Source organism: Gobio gobio (assembly GCF_949357685.1).
Source record: "Gobio gobio genome assembly, chromosome: 11".
Taxonomy (NCBI): domain Eukaryota; kingdom Metazoa; phylum Chordata; class Actinopteri; order Cypriniformes; family Gobionidae; genus Gobio; species Gobio gobio.
This window is the reverse complement of record NC_137104.1, coordinates 55,024,889-55,034,585: the sequence shown is the minus strand read 5'-3', so window position 1 is coordinate 55,034,585 and position 9,697 is coordinate 55,024,889. Positions and strand designations below refer to the sequence as shown.

Genomic DNA, 9,697 nt, shown 5'->3' with positions numbered 1-9,697 from the left:
GTGTCTTTTTTAATTATATGATGTCATTACTTTGCTGTCTTGCTGATCGTGGTTTTGATGCATCTGCCCTCTTCAGGGAACACAAGAACGCGCAGTGATCTCAGATCATTTAATCCAGATATTTAAATCCAATCCGCAAATTCGTTTGAAGAACCAAATTAGCCAGAGATCAGTTGTCACGATTAAAAGATCTGGGATATGTCAGATCATCTCAGATTAAGTGAGGTATGAAGAACGGACCCCTGGTGTGAACTTTGGAGACACTCCCTATTAGTGCGCAAACCCTCTCGCCTGTTAACTCACACTTTCAGTTCACATTCTACACCTGTTCTACATTTACATCTCTCTAAACACTGAAGTTTATAAAGTTCTGAAACCTGATGAACACAAGACTCAAGCAGAACTTTCACCATGTAAGTTTTCATGTTTTTAAATATAATCCAGCCGGTGTGTTATAGTAGTTATTAGAGGACTATTGTTGTGTTTCTGGTTGATAGAAAGTCCTGCTAATGCTGAAGTGAGCCGACATGTTTATGACCAATGTGTGTTTTTTACTAGCGAGGTTATTAATATACGATTATTACATTTATATCATATAATATAGTCTAACATCATTTATAAAGCCTGTTCTTTGTTTATTGATTTTGACTGATCATTTTCAGTTTTACAGGGGAATAATTTATTAAACCAAATATGTTTCTTATCCTCCTGGGACCCAGAATTTTAGTTTTTTTTTTTAAATTTAGTATTTTTTTATGTCATTACATTGTTTAAGGCATAAGAAACAAATGGGAAAAAAAAACATTTTTGAAAAATGATATTGTATTCATATGTTATGATGTGTACTCTGTAGTTGACAGCAGGACTCATTTGTTTAAAAAATAAATGACATGAAATTGCATGTACAGGCAAAAACAATGGGATTTATTTTTAATTCACCAATCAATTTTTAGGTTTCAGGGTTTTTCTTTAAAACAAACTTTATTTAAAGATGATTCTGAACTATGTTATGAAAGATATAATGAAATGCATTCATATACCATTTTACTTATTAAATATTTGGGTAAAATGACAATACTTGGATTTTCCCATTCAATACAATGTATCTATTCACTGCATCTAATTTGCATATTAATATATGCATATATTGCATATTAATGTGTTCTTGGTGCAACATGTAATGAAAAAAGAAGTGTAATAATGGGAGTAAGAATTGGCAACATTTTCATAATAATATCTAATATTTCATAGGAATATTGATATGTAATTTCTTTCCCTGTTCACTTGTTATGTCTCCAGATAATCATGATTTAACTCCTGGCGTCACTACAGTGCTCATTTATTAAATCAATGTCCTGTTTTGTAACAGAAAGTCATATTTTAATTAGAAACCCCATAACATTTTCCTGAGATGTTGATTTATAACAAACAATTTGAAAATTAATCCGATTTAAATTATAATTAAAAAATATGATCATATTTCCATAAGAGTGCTAAACATTAATGTCAGCCGTTTTTAAAGAGCAAGAAGAAGTTGTTGTCCTGGTGAAACCTCCAAACGTTTGGTATCCCCGCAAAGCCCCGGATGTGCTCTTTACAGGACATCCAGACTGTGACATGTGACATGTATGATGTCAGAGAAATTCACTAAAATATAATGTCCACTACAGTGGACTAAAGTCTATTCCTGGTCCCAGGAGGTTATTGGACATTTTCCATATAAGGTCCACACAGCCTATGTTAAACATTCAGACAGAATGAAAGTCAATGTATATTATATTTTACCACTCAGCAAAGTGTTTTATTCCTGTATAAATGTGTGTGTGATGTGTGATATAATCCAGCTCTTGTGTTTTATTCCTGTGTAAATGTGTGTGTGATATAATCCAGCTCTTGTGTTTCTCCTCAGGCTGACTCTTCTGCTGATATTTGGCATCATCAATTATTGCGGTCAGTATCATTTGTGTTGATCAATTATAGCCATTATTGAGCCATTATATTCAGTTCCAGGTATAGTTAGGTTTTCTGTCGTGCCACTCAGGAAAGTGACTTTGGACATTTGTGGATTAATTATGTAAATGTCCATCACATTCCATCATCACACATCATGACATGCAGTTGATTTATTAATAAACACTGTTCAGGAATTCACTGACACACATCTGAGACAGATTTATACTAATGTCATCAACATGTCAAACATTAGTAATGTGACACTTTTACTATTGTTGGCTCCTTATTACTTTCATTTATACTTTTTTATTCCAGTTGACAAAAATAAGAATATTTTATAGTTACCTCGATTATAGAGAATAAACAGAAACGTGTATTTTTCAGTTTTGAGTTTACCCAAAAATGAACATTTGCTGTTAATCCAAGATGTAGGCACTTTCTTTCTTCATTAGAACAGTAACGATGATTTATTTTTGTATAGGCTAAATACCATAGAAACGTCTCAGGTTACAAATGTAACCATTGTTCCCTGAGAACAGGGAACTCGCGCTGCATCAGCTTGACGCTATGGGGAACGCCTCCAGCGTTACAGGTGCCTGAAATCACAATCAAAAAACGTCAATCCTATTGACCGGCGACAGCCTATGACGTCATCAAGGTGCGACCAGGAAGTATATAAGGGCGCCTTGCCAATATGACAGTATCTAATCGTCTGAAGGGACTGTTTCGGCAGGCAGGCCCTGCGGCAGGGCAAAGTGACGTAGCGTCTCGTTCCCTGTTCTCAGGGAACAATGGTTACATTTGTAACCTGAGACGTTCCCTTTTGAAAGGGAACTCGCGCTGCGTCAGCTTGACGCTACGGGGAACGATATACCCACGCCGCCATGCCGACGGGAGTGCGTGCCCACTGGCAGTGACAAACTGTCAAGACAAGCAATTTCTGCTGAAATGCCAGAACCACTCCCCTTCTGGTCACATTAGGCTGTCAGTGACAGCGCTCCCTACGGTCAAAGCCCAAGCTTATCGCCTGAGAAGGAAACCTTCACACACATGAGTTCCCTCCCGGGCCTTGCTCCAAGGCCTGGAACCAACCCATTCGACTTAGAACGGGTTCCTTTAAGGGAGCGTGGCAAGGGAACTATGAGGGAACCCTATGCCAGTCACTATTCGGGAGGTTCTCACCGAATGCCACCAGGGAGACCTGACCTGGTGACCCAGTCTGCTATGGGACACGTAATACGGTCAACCCTGTCTGTACAGTACAGAGCCTCTGGTACTCGCCTCCGAAGAGACATCCTGCTAGGGTGCTGCAAGAAAGGCAGTGTCATCGACTAGCCGGACCTCAGAGACGGGTTATCCCGGAGAGCAGCTCTCAGCGAAGTGCTTTATAACCCTTGCCAGCGAGGGGAGTCAAGCCGCTCAATCCTCGGATCGTGCTTAGGAGGCCCAAGGCCTTTCAGGCTGATCGTATCGGGGAGGCCCGCGGGACCTACAACCAATGAATCAGCGCCAGGCGGCCGTAAGCTCATAGCAGACCCTCGCTTTGAGAGGAGCTTATAAGCCTGCCCGGTAGGTAACCATGTCGTAGGCAAACTATGAAGGTCCCCTCCTGTGGGGACCGCATAGCAGCAGTGACGTCTCGTCGTGCTAGGGTAAGGACACCGCCTTCAGGTCTTGCAAACGGCCAGAGACCGGCGCCTGATAGTGGGTGACCACTAGCTGTCAGCGTAAAGCCAGTTGTGCGTTCCCGCCCAGGGAACTCGTTCCCCAGGGAGGCCGAGAGGGGCCTCCACCTGGCAACCTGTGCCGACTGCTCGCGTGTCCAACAGCGGAGCTCGCCCTCAGGAAGGCCAAACGGGCCTGATACCTGATCGCAGTTGTGCTAGCCCTCGAGGTAGCTGGGAAGACCAGGGACTCGCTTCATCAGGGAGGCCTAGCGGGCCTGATACCTGATCGCAGTCGTGCTAGCCCTCGAGGTAGCTGGGAAGACCAGGGACTCGTTTCATCAGGGAGGCCTAGCGGGCCTGATACCTGATCGCAGTCGTGCTAGCCCTTGAGGTAGCTGGGAAGACCAGGGACTCGCTTCATCAGGAAGGCCAAGCGGGCCTGATACCTGATCGCAGTCATGCTAGCCCTCGAGGTAGCTGGGAAGACCAGGGACTCGCTTCATCAGGGAGGCCTAGCGGGCCTACCAACTGCAAAAGGTCGGACATTCCTCCATCACAGCCCTCCGCTCAGTGACTGGACTCATCCAGAAACCGCGAGACAGGAGCGTGCCCTCAAAGGAGGCCACGTGGGGCCTACTACTCCACAGCGAATCCCACAGGGAAGCCCCGTGCAGCTTGCCTGATAGCAGCCCATGCTACGATCCGTTACCGAAACTGGGGACCGGGGAACGATTTCAGGGAGGCGCAATGCCTCTGCCTGATAGCAGAACATGCTGTCCATAGCGCTTCACTCTGCTAATCATCTCAGCGACTGGGAACCGGGAGCTCGCCTTCAGGGAGGCCAGTGCCTTACCACCTGATAGCAGAACGTGCTACTCATAGCACTTCATGCTCATTGCCACAGCGACTGCTCACCCACAGTGACTGGGAACCAGGAGCTCGCCCTCAAGGAGGCAACAGTGCCCACCACCTGATAGCCGACCGTGCTACTCATAGCACTCATGCTCACTGCCACAGCGACTGGGAACCGGGAGTTATAATCCAGGGAGGCCCAGTGCCTACCACCTGATAGCAGAACGTGCTACTCGTAGCACTTCATGCTCACCCGCAGCGACTGGGAACCGGGAGCTCGCCTTCAGGGAGGCCCAGTGCCTACCACCTGATAGCAGAACGTGCTACTCATAGCACTTCATGCTCACCGCTACAGCGGCTGGGAACCGGGAGCTCGCCCTCAGGGAGGCCCAGTGCCTACCACCTGATAGCAGAACGTGCTACTCGTAGCACTTCATGCTCACGCCACAGCGGCTGGGGAGCCGGAACTCGCTGAGGGAGGCCGGTTGAGGCCTACTACCTACTAGCACTCATGCTAGTCATCCAGTGACTGGAGCCCAGGAACGCCCTCCACAGAGGAGGTCAAGTGAGCCTGCTTACCCCACAGCAGGCCCTAGGGTGGCCCGGTAGCAGCTAGTAGCAGCTAGTAGCAGCTAGTAGCAGCTCGTACCAGCGTCGAGGGGCTAATGCCAGTAGCTCCCCCTCAGGGGAGTCCGGCAGCGCCTGCTGACCACAGCAGGCTCTCAGGGAGGCCGAAGGGGCCCGACCCCTGAGCAAAGGTAACCCAAACCAGGAGCCTACCCCTCAGGGAGGCCTGGCAGGACCCTGCCGTGACTTCAAGAAGGCTGGCTGCTGCGCCTGGGCTGACGGCGGCTGTCTGCTGCTGACGAAGGCCTGGAAAAAACAGTTAGCGCCTGGGGACTTATCCCCAAGGAGACTAGTTGACGAGGTTACTGCTGATGTCGACACCAGTGGAGAAGATCCTCCAAGGCCCACTCGTGGCGCCTTCAACAAACAAACCAGGCGAGCCGGCAGAATCTTACATTTTCTGCTCATCAAAGGTCCACCGGCCTGATGTAAAGCGCCCGGGGAAAAAAACAGAGGAAGGGAAAAAGGCAGCGTTCATCTCCGCATCCTCGGTGGGTGGAGTCTGCTGCCTGCGCTGGTTCCGGTTACCAGCCCCGGCTTCCTTCCTCTTCCTGTTGCGGGTGTCCCGCCTCCCCTGCGCCCTAGTCCTCCGTGGTGGGGGCGCTCAAGAGGCGAGGCTGGCTCGCTGTTCCCGTCTCCAGCCCTCAGACTGGGACGGGCCGGGGACACCCGACTGCCTGGGCGCGGTCCCGGACCTCAGCGGGATACATGTTCTGTGCGCCTTCGCCTCTCCGAACTTTCCAACCACTGCCACTACGGAGGTGCCGAAAAGTTCAGACAGCGAAACCGGCACATCCAGGAGAAAAGGACTTCTCTTCCTCCGAGATGTCCAAACGGTTTAACCACCGTCGCCGCCATCGGCGCTATTTGTACGGTGGCCCGGAGAGCGAAAACCGCGGTCTGGCACAACTCGATTACCGCCTCAGGGGGTCCCTCCCTGTGATCGAGGTCCCTCAACAGGTCCGCCTGGTAAGCCTGCAACACCGCTGTGGTGTGCGAAGCCGCTGCAGCGTGACCCACTGACATGTACGCCCTGCCATTCAAGCGTTAGACCGGCAGGGTGGGAGCCCTCAGTGTCGCCGGCCGCCCAGAGGCATCACATAACATAACATAAACATAACATCTCGTCCAAGGGCGGCACTGACACATACCCAGCCTAGGCAGTCCCTCGACATCAGCGAAATTTAGCTCGCCGATGTCGACAGATGCGGGGCTGAGTATGGTTTCTTCCATCCCCTCGAGATCTGCTGATGGAGATCTGGAAGGAATGGAAGACTCCCAGGAGTTGGGAGGTCATGGGCGGAGAGAAACCGATCGTCCAAACTGTTTGGACGCTCAGCCTTTCTCCTCACGCGCCGCCAAGGCAGCTGCGGTCTACCTGCAGCGCGTTCCATGACTTCCAGCAACTCCCCGTACATGGGACAGGATGGATTGAGAAGCTTCAGCATCTTTAACTGACTCACCCATCCTCTGCTCGAGTGGAAGAGCAGCAGACGAGGAGGAGGAACATAAATCCAGCTCCTTCTCCGAGGTCCGCCTCTCGCGATCTGGATCATCCTCGAGAACCACATCTGTCTCCAAGCGACGAGCCAGATCCATCTGGGAACCACATGATGTTTAGACACCGCTCAGCCTCAGCTCGAGCGTGGCCGTTCCCAGATGCTGAAACCTCTCCCCTCGGGAAGAGGTCCAGCCGAGAGCGGAGCGTTCCCAGAGGAAAACGCTCGCAATACTTTCCACAAAAGGTTCGCAAACCTCTCGTGCATGCTCTTCTCCCAGACAGTAAATGCAAAGTGTGTGTGTATCCAAAGCGCAAGCTACCTGGTACACGTTAAAAACACACCTGCAGAAGTGACGTTGCTTCTCAGCACACTTCATTGTTATCCTTCTTGTAGACGTTTCACGTGAAGACAGGCAAAACAGTCCCTGAAGACGAGAAGATACTGTCATGTTGGCAAGGCGCCCTTATATACTTCCTGGTTGCACCTTGATGACGTCATAGGCTGTCGCCGGTCAATAGGATTGACGTTTTTTGATTGTGATTTCAGGCACCTGTCACGCTGGAGGCGTTCCCCGTAGCGTCGAAGCTGACGCAGCGCGAGTTCCCTTTCGAAAGGGAACCATACTTTTCATGTGTAGCCTGTGGTTATCATGATCTAAATGTATGATACTATGGAAAACCAATGGTTAATTCTAATTTAATCTAATAATACTACTAGATTAATAATATTTATAATAACTAATATAATAATTTAAATAAATAAAAAAAGTCAGAAATATTAATGCACACCAACTAATTGTTAAATCAGGTGAAATACAGTAAAGCTCTGGCAGGTACAGTACAGGCATTTCTGATGCTGATATTACAGAAACTCCTCCATCAGCTCACAGTTATTGAAGCGCTTGAGTGTGTGATGAGCAGAACAATCCAGTTCACTGAAATAACTACTGGAATAGTTTATGATGACCTGTTACAGAGAACAGACAGAAGCACCACATGCATTTCAGTTTTGAAGCTTTGTGTTTAATGAACATTTACTGTGTGTATTTGCAGGAGCCGCCTCTAGATCTGTGTCAGGAATAAAGGGAGGCGACGTCACGCTAACATGTGACTTTGAGGACAAGAAGATTACTCCATTTAATTTAAGCAGTCGGTCAGAAATCATCCCTGTCTGTGAGACTGAAGATTGTAGTTGCCGATTTTTTAAAGAAGGATCATGTGGCGTCATCATCAAGGATCTGAGACTGAGGGATGCTGGGAAATACATTCTGAGAGTCAATTACACAAATTATCAGACAGAAGTGAAGCGACTAATCTTAGAGTACCAACTTCATATTCAGGGTAAAGCTGATTTTTTAAATGATCACATTTGGTCCCTCAATCCTAAATTAGATTAGATTAGATTCAACTTTATTGTCATTACACAAGTACAAGTACAAGGCAACAAAATGCAGTTTAGGTCTAACCAGAAGTGCAATAGCAGCAAGTGCAGGATATAGAATGGTTGCATAAGTGCAGGACATGGATATGTACTGAATATAAATAAATATATATAAATAGAGAGATGATTATTATTATAAACAGAACTGAATTTACAGGTGAATATGTACTATGAATATAATATACAGATGGCTATTACTATAAACAGAATTTACAGGTGAATATGTACTATGAATATAATATACAGATGGCTATTACTTTAAACAGAATTTTACAGATAGAGGTATACAATAATATGTTAGGCAAGATGAGGAATAGCAGTGGATTAAGGTAGTCCAATAAATTATGGACAGAGCTATCCGAAAAAAAGTGTAAAAGTGCAGTGATAAGTGGTTGCATATTACAGTTAGAAGTACAGTGCAAAATGCAAATGTAAACATTTGGTACTATAAATACAGTCGGCAGTGCAAATGAGCATAATCCAGTTACGATATGGCAGTGCAGAATGCATAAGTAAACAGTTGTTACTGTAATAAACAGTCGGTAGTGCAAATAACAAGTGAAGGCAGATGTGAGGTAGGAGAGTTAGCAGTTTATGAGGGAAGTGGATCAACGGGGTTTTGAGTTCAGTAAAGAGACAGCTCTGGGGAAAAAACTGTTCTTAAGTCTAATGGTCCTGGTCCGGAGGATCCTGAAACGCCTGCCGGAGGGCAGGAGAGAAATCAGTCTGTGGGCTGGGTGAGAGGAGTCCTTGAGGATGCTGCAAGCTCGATGCAGGCAGCGTTTCCTGTGGATGTGCTCGATGGCAGGTAGTGGAGTCCCTGTGGTGCGCTGGGCAGTTTTCACCACCCGCTGCAGTGCCTTGCGCTCCGCAACAGAGCAGCTCCCATACCATACTGACACACAGTTGGTCAGGATGCTTTCTATTGCGCAGCGGTAGAAGTTCACCAGGATAGCCGAGGAGAGCTGATTCTCCCTCAGTGTCCTCAGGAAGAAGAGGCGCTGGTGAGCCTTCTTGACCAGGCTGGAGGTGTTGGTCGTCCACGACATGTCCGCCGAGATGTGGATCCCCAGGAACTTGAAACTGGAGACACGCTCAACAGCCATTCCATTGATGTGGATGGTGTCATGTGTGCCTCTTGACTCTTTCCTGAAATCCACGATGAGCTCCTTCGTTTTGGTGGTGTTGAGGAGCAGGTTATTTTCATGTGGCCAGGTGCTGGATCTCCTCCCTGTAGGCAGTCTCATCGTTGTTGCTGATTAGACCAATCACCGTAGTGTCGTCCGCAAACTTGACGATGGAATTAGATCCATACACAGGCTTGCAGCCGGCGGTGAAGAGGGAGTAGAGAAACGGGCTTAGCACACAGCCCTGTGGTACACCAGTGTTGAGTGTGATGGACGTGGAGCAGGTGGGTCCTGATCGAACATTCTGTGGTCTGTCAGTTAGGAAGTCCAAAATCCAGTTACACATTGAAGTGTTGATGCCCAGGTCTCCAAGTTTGGCTATTAACTTGGTTGGGATGACAGTGTTGAATGCTGAGCTGAAGTCAACAAACAGCATGCGTGCATAAGTGTTCTTTTGGTCCAGATGGGTGAGCACAGAGTGCAGTGCCATGGAAACTGCATCCTCTGTGCTCCTATTGCTGCGATAGGC

The 9,697-nt window shown here is 47.5% G+C and overlaps 1 protein-coding gene across 1 annotated transcript in view; it reads left to right on the top strand.

Moving 5' to 3' along the window:
* Positions 1 to 318: 318 nt before the first annotated feature.
* LOC307133550 (uncharacterized protein) overlaps positions 319 to 9,697 on the top strand; it is a 28,277-nt gene continuing 18,898 nt past the window's right edge. The window contains exons 1-3 of the mRNA XM_079828632.1: positions 319 to 413; positions 1,910 to 1,950; positions 7,654 to 7,941. Of these exons, the coding sequence (XP_079684758.1) occupies positions 412 to 413; positions 1,910 to 1,950; positions 7,654 to 7,941 (331 nt within the window). The 5' untranslated portion in view covers positions 319 to 411. The remainder of the gene's footprint in view (positions 414 to 1,909; positions 1,951 to 7,653; positions 7,942 to 9,697) is intronic.